The 11,687-nt window shown below is 41.5% G+C and overlaps 3 protein-coding genes across 3 annotated transcripts; all 3 read left to right on the top strand.

The window, feature by feature from the left end:
- Positions 1 to 549: 549 nt before the first annotated feature.
- K444DRAFT_660933 (uncharacterized protein) lies at positions 550 to 1,651 on the top strand. Its single transcript, XM_024886516.1, has 2 exons — positions 550 to 933; positions 1,014 to 1,651. Exons 1-2 carry the CDS (start codon positions 656 to 658, stop codon positions 1,636 to 1,638), a joined length of 903 nt encoding a protein of 300 aa, XP_024740746.1. The 5' UTR covers positions 550 to 655; the 3' UTR covers positions 1,639 to 1,651.
- Positions 1,652 to 3,561: 1,910 nt separating this feature from the next.
- On the top strand, positions 3,562 to 5,691 carry K444DRAFT_584218 (uncharacterized protein). The gene is made up of 2 exons (XM_024877855.1): positions 3,562 to 4,127; positions 4,173 to 5,691. The coding sequence occupies exons 1-2, from the start codon at positions 3,785 to 3,787 to the stop codon at positions 5,444 to 5,446; spliced, it is 1,617 nt and encodes a 538-aa protein (XP_024740745.1). The 5' UTR covers positions 3,562 to 3,784; the 3' UTR covers positions 5,447 to 5,691.
- A 1,906-nt stretch (positions 5,692 to 7,597) lies between these two features.
- Positions 7,598 to 11,149, top strand: K444DRAFT_715137 (uncharacterized protein; the record flags this gene model as incomplete). Its single annotated transcript, XM_024888345.1, has 7 exons — positions 7,598 to 7,924; positions 8,661 to 9,029; positions 9,077 to 9,871; positions 9,902 to 10,103; positions 10,183 to 10,649; positions 10,692 to 10,726; positions 10,774 to 11,149. The coding sequence occupies 7 exons, from the start codon at positions 7,598 to 7,600 to the stop codon at positions 11,147 to 11,149; spliced, it is 2,571 nt and encodes an 856-aa protein (XP_024740744.1).
- Between the last annotated feature and the right edge of the window lie 538 nt (positions 11,150 to 11,687).

The following is an 11,687-nucleotide window of genomic DNA, read 5'->3' as shown; positions in this document are numbered from 1 at the left end:
TAAAGTTCTATAAATTACAGGCTTATAAGGCTCTTATATCTTGTTTTAGAAACTTATTTACTATATTTATAAGCTTTCTAAAACTTATCTTTAAGCTATATAATATAAAAATTTTAACTTCTTTAATTTAAAAAGCTATTATTAATTCAAATTTTATAAAAAGTTTATATTTAAATAGCCCTTAAGTAGCGTTATAAGGAAATAAAACAAGTATTGAATTATATGAATTTATTATAAAAATTAATTAAATTAAAGAAAAAGCCAGGGTTTCGGTATTTCTGTTCGAGTGCCTCGACTTTGGGTTAGTGGCTGGTCTGGCCCCCAATCGACACCCCTAATCGCCCCCCGGGTTGTTTTACATTTTCCCGGAACCCCCAATAACCTTGCTAAGCTGGACTCTCCTGTTTTTTTTTGTGCCTTCGTCTGGCAAGACATTGCCAGGCGCTAGCAAGGGAGCCTGGCTCAGGCCGTGTAGGCTACTTTTGCTTGTACTTATTAGTCATCTATTTCGTTTCGCCCTGAGCCAAGGCCCCTTGCTAGACCTGCAATGTCTCGCCAGACGAAGGTAAGACTTGGCCTTCCTCCATTATTCTGTCGCCACTGTCAAGGGGGAAAACAAGACAGACCAGCTCAACATCGCCTGCCAACCAGCCCAATGTCTTCTATCACTAGTACTAACATTGGCCCGCTCACTACAACCTTTACACCATCCTTACCGACCTGCACTAGTATTTTTTACGCACAAAATCCCGGTGCAAGTTGGCTCGCACTCAAACAAGATATAAATTTCTGTTTGCCCCCTGGGTTTAACCGCGCACCAGAATACTTCTATTCACCTGGAATATGTCCATCTGGATACGACTATGCCTGCACGGTAGTTCCCTCGACGACGGATGGTGTCGTTGGATCAACAGTAGCGACATGCTGCCCCAGGTTAGTGATTCATCACCACATCGTCATTTACTATAGAGATATAAATCAGTCGTGGCTAATGTGTCCGTGGTTGCCAACAGCTCATACACATGTGTCAACACACGCCAAACTGGTGCACTGGATGAGATCTACGCCTGTCAGACAACTATCTCCTCTCAAAGCACCCTGACAATTTCAAGTCTATTCTTTGGGACCAGCACTATAGTGGGCAAAATAGTTACGACGGCGAACTCGGGAGATCTCATCTTCGCTGAAGGAATTGCTATCGCAAGAGCGAGCACCGATCCAGCCTGGCCAACAACCTCCTCAATTACGTCAACGACAACGCTGGTTTCAATACCGTCGAGGACAACAAGCCAATTCGTTGTTGCGACAGGAACGGCAAAGGCTTATAAAGGTGCCAACCTCAATGATGGTGCGAAAGCCGGGATCGGCATAGCAGCTGCGCTGGGCGGCCTATTATTAATTGGCCTTGGCTACCTGATATCTCGATGGCGCCACCAAAAACGAGCAACACATCAGGGTGGTGCTGCTACTGAAAGTCAGGTGCACGGTCAGGCTAGGGAGGGGAAGATTTCATCCTACGAGATGCCTGCTGGAGCTGAGTCTAGGGGGGCGGAGCTTTCATCCTACGAGATGCCTGCTGGAGCTGAGTCTAGGGGGGGGAAGATTTCATTCTACGAGATGCCTGCTGGATCCTGCTAAGGAGTGGTTAGAGGATAGAAAATATTAAAACTCTTAAATTATTTATTTTATAAATACTTTACCTTTATACTTGTTTCTCTTTATTATTATTATTATTATTATTATTATTATTATTATTATTATTATTATTATTCGAGTTCTCCCGAGAATAAGAGCCAAATTAACTAAAAAGGTAATTAGTAATTAATAAGAAATAAAAAGAAAATAAGCTTATTTAATATTAAAAAATATTAATTATATCTTTAAAAATACTTTATATTTATATTAAATAAGTTAAAACTACTTAACTTATATTTTAGATTATTAATGGAATTTATATATTATAAATAATTACTTTAATATAAAAAACATATATAGTTTTATTTTAAATAAATAAATAAATTAATTAAAAATTACCGAGCTATAATAGTAATTTTAAGAAAGTAATTTAAATATATAATATATATTTAAAAAATCTTAAATAATATTAAAAAAATAAAATAAAAAAAGAAATTATAATTTATAAAATTATATTTCTTATTTTTAAAAAATAATATTTATATATTAAGTAATTATTAGCCTTAATATTAAAAATTTAGTAATATTTTTAAAATATTAAAAGTAATAAAAACAAATTAATACTATAAAAGTATTAGCTAAATAAGAGGTAATAATTTATTAAATACTAATTTATTAACTTATTTTAATAAATAAAAAAGTAAAAGATAATATTAGAAAAAGAAGCTTAAATAAAGTTTGAAAAAGAAAAAAGGTATAAGAAAAGGCTAAATATAATATTATAATTAAGTAAAGAAAGCCTTTTTATAATATTTTTTCTTTAACTAATAATTGCAAATTTAGAGTTATTTTTATATTAGAAAAATCTAGAAAAATTAAAAGAAAGAATTTATAAATAAACTAGAAAATTAAATTAACTTTTCCAAGCTTTTTTATTAATAAAATACTAGCTAATTCACAAATAACAACTAAAATAAAATAAATAAACAAGTTTAAAAAATTATATTCTTAGATTTATTACTAGTATAATACTAGAATATAAATAAAAAGGCCTTAAGATAAGACTAATATTATAAGAATACTAAGAAATATATATAAAGCAATTTGTAATTTACTAATAAGCTTATAAATATAGGTTTATAAATTATAAAATACTTTTTAAATATTACAAATTAAAAGGCAATTAATTGAATTCAATTCTATTAAATAATTACAAAATATAATAATATAAAAAGTAAATAGTATAGTAATTAAAAGGCTATAGTTTATTCTCTTAATATAATTAGAAGAATACTAGTATTTTTTAAAGAGCTAGAGTTTTCTTTTAGTGAAAGCTAGTTACTAAAATACCCTATAATTCCCAGACCCGTATCCGTAGACTTGTAAGGCCGCTTGAGAATAAGGGGTTAATATAATAGGTACACGTGACGGAGTATAAACAAATATTAGATGTCGTGGATTTGGTTTCTTATTTTGGGCATTACTTATATTAGAATCGCACGGATCGCGCCGGATTATATTTCCTAATTAAGTAAAGGGCTTCGTGCGCTTGGCTAAGCACTAGGGAATATATAGGGAGACGCACGTAGCTCTGGAAAGGGGCATCGATTAGTCTCTTATTGGAATCACTTCTTGGAATCAGTTACACTTGCAAGCGTCACTCTGCAGCTTACTTACCTTGACTACTTGTGCATCACCCTGCTATTACGTGCCTCATATTAGTAATGAACTCGGGAAATGCCGAGTGTTAAGCCAAAAAAAGATTCTGCCATCGGCACACCCAATCGACACCCGCGGCGCGGGCGGGGGGTCGTTTTACTTTTCCCCGAAAGTAACGCCGCAAAAACTTTAAAGTGTTGGTTGTTTCTTTTTACCACCAATTAGACCTTTGTTGACCGCACGAGTATTTTTAAAACCCATGGTCACCTCCGGGGCAGCAGGCAAAGCAACACAGAGAATCGGGCTGGCAGCGAGGGGGAAAAGTAAAACGGCCCCCCCGGTTGTCGACTAGGTGTCGATTGGGGGCCACTAACCCAAAGTAGAAGCACTCAGACAGGAGCACTCAGACAGGAACATTGAAAACCTCTCTTTTATCATATCTGAAATCTTCTATTCTGAAATTTCATCCGTCCATTTTTATTTTTTGACCATGCGCCGAAGGCTAATCTCTCACAGGATGGTCATTGGCATCCCTTGTGTTTTATTAATCTCCGTCTTTACCATTCATCGATTCTACGATGGAAGGTATGACCACCTTGCTAGCTTGAGTAAGGAGAGTCACCATCAAGCCTGTCGTATATGGCCAGAATGGGATGCTTCAGACCGTGGAAATCTTCGCTATGATGATTATAACAGCAAAGAGGCACAGCCGCCTTCGGTAGGCGATGCAAAGATTTTGGGAAATCCGGATGTCTGCCTAAAGGCCGAATCGCGACTTGATGTGTATCGCATGTCGCCGACGGAAGATTATGACTGGAATACAGTGCAATGGGGTGAGCATTTATGGCTCGTGTTTGTTATCTAGTTGACCATAACAGGTTACGTCCAGAAACGTTGTGCTGCAGGCAATCAACATCTCTACATCGACGAGATAAGTACCAACAGCGCACGTAACCACGATTTATGGCGCCAACCACCATCCCCCGCCCAGACGAGTATCCAACCAAAGCAGAAAGGAGGACGCACAGCGGTCGTCCTCAGAACATGGGACAACTACGAATACACCGATGGCCGACGGGCTTGGCTCCGAGCCTTAATCACAGAAACTGCTCTGCATTCGGCCGGTCACTACGAAGTCTTCCTTCTGGTGAATGTGAAGGACAATACAATAGAGCTCGAGGAAAATCAGGTGGCTTATAAGCAGGCACTCCAAGCATACGTCCCGGAAGAATTTCGAGACATGGCCGTGTTGTGGAACGAAAGGACGGTTGAGAAGTGGTACCCAGAAGTCGAGGAGCATGGTGCGCAAAACCAGATGTACCAGGCACTGCAGATCTTCTCGCACCAATTTCCACACTTTACCCACTTTTGGCAGCTAGAAATGGACCTACGTTTCACTGGCCATATTTATGATAGTCTGGAAAATGCCGTTGCATTCGCTGAATTACAACCACGGCGCAACCTCTGGGAGCGTAACGGTCGCTTTTACATCCCGGAACTGCATAATGGATCCTACGATGCTTTCACTAAGGCCGTCGACGATGAGATTGGCGACTTGGGTGTCTGGGGACCTATTGTGACGACAAACTTCATGCCTAAAGGCCCCAAGCCACCTCCTCGTTCGGAGAAAGATTGGGGCGTTAACGAAGACGCCGATGTTATCAGTTTATTTCCAGACATAGACCCTATCGGAACTGACTGGATCTACGAAACGATGATTCATGGCTTTACTGACGGGCTAGCAACTCCTCGTCGAGCTTCCTTTGTAAGCATTACACGCTCCTCGCGTCGTCTCCTCCAGCTTGTCAGCGAGGCACAACGTGAAAGCGGTCAGTGGCTTGCCAGTGAAGCAACGCTGGAGACTCTTGCATTGCTGCATGGCTTGAAAGCAGTGACGATACCCCACCGAATCATGTTTGCGAACAATTGGACAGTCCAGCAATTTGTTGAAAATATCGACCGTGGTCCACCGCGTAACAAGGCTGGCGGATATGGGATTTCATCATCTTATACGACTCATGGATGGGTTCCGGGACCTTGGTCGCAATCAAGTTATTGGTTTGCACACAATGATGCAGATAACCAGTGGCGTACGTATCTTGGTGGGGATTGTTTGCCGCCACTCTTACTACACCCCGTCAAAGATGAGTAACTTCTTGTTTTACGGTTGTTTACTCTCGGTAAAGATTGGTTGGAGTAAGGCTAAAAGTCAAATTTTCTATTCTGTATATCTGATGGACATCCGCAAAATCTGAGGAGAGAAAGATTTCTCCGCGAAAGAGGGGACGTCGATGTTTTTGGTGGATGAACACCATCAGCGTTCGCCCAGTGTGTCAAATGATTAGGTTTGAGTTGATTAGACCCCCCTACTCAAATCAAATCAAGTAAAAATCAAGCTAATCAAATCATACTTAATTATAATCAAAGATAATTAAAGATAATTAATTAGATTTATTACGTAACTAAGCAAATGACTTCAGAGCTTCGGAAGCCGAGATGAGGCTGAAATAAGGTTTGGGCTAGCCGCATTCAGTATCGCTTCAGGCGCTCCTTACTAAATCGGACATCGCGCCGCTTGGTAAGCGAAGCGGCACGAGCCGAAGTGTGAGGCGCACAATACTATCCCCCCCCCGGTTCAAAGCTCCCTCACGGTATTAGTAACGCCACCCCAAAACTTCGTTAATATCCCCGAATTAGGAAATATCAGGTGCTTTCGAGAGCTGCTATTCGCTGTCGACCCTTGATAGGGCCCGTGCAGGCGTGGTGTTACCAATACCGTGATGGAGCTTTGAACCGGGGGGGGGATAGTAGCAGGGCGCTACGCAAGTAGTCAAGGTAAGGGGGTGGGTGGAATCTAAGGTATGGAGTGAAACGTGCAAGTGTAACTGATTCCAGGAACTGATTCCAATCAATAAACTAATCGATGCCCCTTTCCAAAGCTCCGCATGCCTCCATATATCTTATCTAGCGTTCCGCTGGGTGTACGGAAGCACTAATCCCAATTAGGGAATGCGATCCCACATAAGCACTAACCCAATTAGGCTACCAAATCCGCCTGACGTTCGCTCGTGCTCTGGGCACATACCTTGAAACGGCTGGCGAGCGAGTGTGGCTGAGAGCTTCGGGATTTGTGTGTCGATTGTTAGGCCTGGCTGATGCTACGGAGTATATACAGTATTGTTAAGCTACACTGTCCTTCCTAGATCCTAGATTCACTATCTCGGCTCCGGGTTTCGCTAACTCCGATCCGCGCTTTTCGGAGCGGCTCCTGTCGGCCAATATTTCGACAACAGCCCTTTGCAGGTCCACGTGCTCGATTCGCCATCCTCGAGTCGTGGATCTTGAATTTTGCTGCTTTTTAAGTACAATTACGACAACTCCAGTCACATACGACCATAGACTGAGGAGAATCGGGCTATCTCCGTGGTCCTTAGCTACTCTAGCATCACGGATGTGAAATATATTATATCGAAGAGATAAGATCGCATTCGCTAAATTAAAACGCAGACAAGAATACCTTTGATATGATTTCTACGCACCAGCTTTTCGCTCTCGGGGTGAGCTTGAGTTCAGATCCTCGAATCGAGTTCTTAGATCTCAGTCGTGGAAGCAGGATCACATAGGCTAGTTTCATTTTCAGTTCGGCTTACTTGTCAGCCACATTCACTCGGCCACTACTTTTTCGGCAGGGGCAGATGTCCGCAGCCCACTGCTCCCGCAATGATTGATCCTTCTTCTTGTTACCTTCCCCTTTTGTAAATCTCCTCGTTTCGTGTATCTCGCTGGAGCCTTTGTCCAGTTTCAGGACCGTCTGGTAGGCATCGCTGGCCATTGCCAGCAGCTCACAGACTCGTAGCCGATTGTCTGCATGTTCCTTGATCATATATTCATTTATTTGGCATCACTCAGCCTTGTTTTATCACACACCATTTGTCTTCACTCCACTCTACTCCATTTTGCTGTATACTCGTCAAGAAAAACCTCCCCTAAAAAAAAACAAAACCCTCCCCATACGATCACCATTGCCTTGAATACAGTCTTCATGTCTAGCGCAACGAATCTCGTACGGGAAAGAGTGACAGTTCAATAACGAGCGGAGGCCCGCGCACATATTGATTTTCTTCGAGAACAACGTTCAATTCCACTGGATATTCTCAAAGAACTGCAGCACGAGAAGCCCGAACACGACCCTCAGCTGGAGCAAATCATAAATTTCGTCAATTTAACATCTGGGCGGCTAGGATCTGTTCTTCCAATGTGAGCAAACCCCAAGCAATAAACCAGGTCTCAGGATGAGGCTAACATGCTCTGTGGTGTCTCCCGAGATATCTATACTTCTGTAGACAGTGTCGTTCTCGAATTGATCCAAAACGCAGACGATGCAACATATGGCTATGCAGAAAGTGAAAATTGTACACCATACCTCAAATTCGCCTTGCTCCCTGGTAAAGTGATTCTCGAATATAACGAAGACGGATTTACTAGAGATGATGTCAATCGAATCTGCGACATCAACCAGAGCAACAAGGGAGAAAATGACATTGGAGAAAAGGGTATCGGGTTCAAGTCTGTCTTTATGATGGCATCTAAAGCACACATCGAGTCCAAAGAATATTCGTTTTCTTTCCGTGTGTGTGAAGGGGACAACGATATGCAAATGTTCACGCCAGAATACGAAGCATCAGACAATCCTCCTGACGGAATCTCAGTGTGTCAAATAATTTAATTAATTATAATTACTGGCCGGTAATCAAATTAAATTAAGTCAGAATCGTAGTAATCAAATTATAATTAATTATTTGCTTAATTTAATTAAATATAATTAATTACCGGGTCACGTGTTACTACACGTGGCTATAAAGATAATATAAGCGTTATGGCGCAAAAGTAAAGCGTGTTTTACCCTAATTTAGATATCGCCTTACTATTATAGGCTTAATAGCTAGTATCCCGCCTTTACTCGCTTTACTTATCTTTGTAAATAAGTACTATAGTAGGGGTTTTGACTTCTCTAATCACGTGGGTACAGTCATACAATATCCAGAGTAAATAATTCACATATATATTACCTTGCTCTCCTTCCCTCTTCTTTGGAAATCAATTAACATTTACTCTCTTCATACTTTAGTCGTATATTATTTAAATAAAAGAAGAGAACTTATAAAACTTTTATATAGGTTTCACGTGATAATTAGAAATAATTAATTATAATTAATTATAATTTTTCTATTAATTAATTTTTTTTTTGAAAGTCGATAATCAAATTATATTTAATTATTTACTTGATTTAATTAAATATAATTAATTACCTTAATTATTTTTTGGACACTGTGACGGATGCACTCGAATAACGTTGACCCTCTTAGAGGAACAACGTATCCGAGCCGAAGCCCTCCAGAAATACAGAGAGGTCCCCACTATTTCTAAGGCATATCAAAAAGCTCTCAATCGTCGATCATGAAGCACAATTTTCTACCATAACTACGTCCTATGAAGAGTTGGAGGAGCGAGGAGTCCTTACGAGAGAAGACGGAGATTCAGAACCAGATGTGAAGCATTTTCATATTTTCAGGCAAGTGTTTGATGAAATTCCGACGGAAGGCAAGAAAAGGAAAAATCCCAATGCGGAAGTCAAGCTTGCCTTCCCATTTACGCCAGATCATAAGCCGTTGATCGAGAGGCAGCCAGATGTTTTTGCGCGCCTCCCAATTAACAGTACTGGGGTTGGACTTCATGTAAGTCTATTGTTCCATTTCCGGATCCGATGCTCACACTCTCCTAGTTTCTGGTCCATTCCGATTTCTCCACCTCGGCCAATCGGGAGGCTGTGGATGAGAAATCAGCAGGGAATGCTGTCCTCCTTGGGAAAATTGCTGAGGTCTTCCAAGTTGCGGCGAAGCACTTTAGCAATGATCCATGTCTCCCCCTCCGGCATCAGTGGATGGAGTTCCTCCCCGATCACTCCATATCCAGCACGTTTTGGAGCGCTCTACGTGTGAAGATCGAGAGTGCTTTGAAAGGAACTCTATTCTTACGGTCCCGCAGCGGACGTGTACGCCTCATAAGCGACTTGCGGTATCTTCCAGAAATGTTCAGGGACAGTCCCGAGGAAAAGAGCAATCCGCTATTTCTTGATCTTCCCGACGACGAGAAATATCTACATCCGGACTACGAAGCACAGCTACAAAGGCTTCGGACACTTGGCCTCAAGGATTTGACCCCTGAAGAAATGGTCGACCGTGTGGAGAGAGATGTAAAGTCGAAATTGCTTTCTTGTATGCGAACGAACGTCGAGGACATATGGCATACACATGTAGCCATGTTCTTCTTGTTTTGTCGAGACAATTATCCGACTGAATGGGCAAGGCTACAGGAGCTTCCGTTAATTCCCCTTTTTCCAGGAGGTTATCATAACTGGACCTCAAATTCGAACGCGGACGTCTATTTCACAACTGTGGGTAATTTGTCTGTTCCAACCGATCTCAATATTTCACTCATTACAGCTGATGCCGCTTCGTGTCCTGCGAGAAAACTGCTGTTTACAGCGCTTAGAGTTAAGGACGCACCTTTTAATCTAGTACGTCGACGTATCTTTGAAAAATACCAGTCTGGTCACAATATCGGACTTGAATCTTCGCTGTCACATCTCCGCTTTTTGTGGTGGACGCATCCGAAAGACTATACGGATGATAGCAAGCTGTATCGACGATTACATGTCTTCAACGAGAAAAAGGATCAGTTATTCCGGCTGTCCAGCGAAATTTTCTTCTGTTCAGACGATTCATTTGGTGTTCGAGAACTGTTCCCTGGTGATCCCAGCTTGATTTTGCATCCAGAATATCTGAACGTACTATCGCCCACCGAGACCTGGGCACTCTTCTTGGAAAGAATGGCTACGAGATGTCATCGGAGTGCAGGAATATCCACGCCATGTTGATCGGGGCAACCCTACAGAGCTATCTCCGATTTTCGAAAGGATTTCGAAGGATTGCCCGGATAGGGTTGTCGGGCTCCTGTGGGCGCATTGGTGTGAATACAACAAGCAGATAAGTGAACCCATCAGACAGAAGGTCTCTGACGTTAGAGTGCCTTATACAACAGGAGATGGAACTTCAGGGAAATTGAAGCTCAGATTAAGTGACCTACCTCTTCCTGCCCTCAAAAAAGCATGCGAGTCCTTTGCACTAGATGCTTGTTACCCTTTTCTAACACTTCCTGGAGAGGTCGCGGGTCGTGACCTCACTGGGTGGGATTGCTTAACATTTTTCGGTGTCAACAAAGAATTGAACCTTCAGTTTTACCTCTGGATCCTATTCTTCTTCAAAAAGCTCAAAGGGGGTGCTGTCCAAGAAAGGGTATTTAAATTATATGTTCAGATTCAATGCCAATGTGTACAGGCTGAATCTTGCCAATCTGCTCTCAAGGAAGTTCGGTAGGAGAACCCTAATGCGTTATATTTACCAACCTAATTCTTTACAGATGCTTTAATAAGGGTCTCAACGTTTTCGTTCCGACTTCCCCTGGCTCGTTTTCTTGGAATGCACCAGAAGAATGCTTGTGGGATGCCCCGTCTTATATGCGCTCTAAGATCCCTCTGCTGGCTCGCTATCGCTCGATCACGGATGCTTCAGTTCCTACTGAATTCTTCCAAGAAACTCTCCTCATTCGAAACACAACATCAACGGACCTCTTGGAGGAGCTAGAGTTTATTCGCCGTCGCCTTCCGCTTCCATTTTGTCTTTTCCCCCGACATTGTCAGCACACATGTTTAGGCATTACTATAGCCGTACCACGAAGTCCAAAACGCCGCACGTACACCGCAGATACTACTAGCCTAGCCAGCCAATTGCCATGACACCTGACAACAATAGAATTACTAGGTTTGTTAAGGAGTTCTTGCCAATTGTCGATAGAGGCTAACCGAAAACTTCCTGAGAATTTGTCTCCTAGGGTATTACTCGCTATGGAGTTACTTTTGCCTTCGTGGCAGCATTATGATTTGATTTTATGCTAGACAAGTGCTTTATCTGTTATTGTTGATAGAATATTAATATTAGCGACCCACTCCCCTCGATCCTGAACCGAGACACAATCTCAAGACGGTGTATTTCAGAATCTTGAACATCACGATTATTGGAGTCTAAAGCTATTTTATAACCACTAAATGAAAGATGGACAGAGGTGCTCCAACAAGTGTCTTCTGTTAATCTATTGAATCCTCGTGAGTCATAGAGTCCTATGATAATATCTTCTGCTTCTCCTCAGGCTTGGCAACGATACCAGAATTTTAGTATCGATACCTTATCGCTAAATTTTCCCGAAAATTTAGGGGCCGCTAGCCTATAAATTTAGCGATAAACTGCCTAAAATTTAGGGATTGCACGCTAAAAAAT

The sequence above is a fragment of the Hyaloscypha bicolor genome (assembly GCF_002865645.1).
Source record: "Hyaloscypha bicolor E unplaced genomic scaffold K444scaffold_49, whole genome shotgun sequence".
In the NCBI taxonomy this organism is placed as follows: domain Eukaryota; kingdom Fungi; phylum Ascomycota; class Leotiomycetes; order Helotiales; family Hyaloscyphaceae; genus Hyaloscypha; species Hyaloscypha bicolor.
The sequence above is the reverse complement of the archived record's forward strand: the minus strand, read 5'-3'. Positions and strand labels throughout refer to the sequence as shown.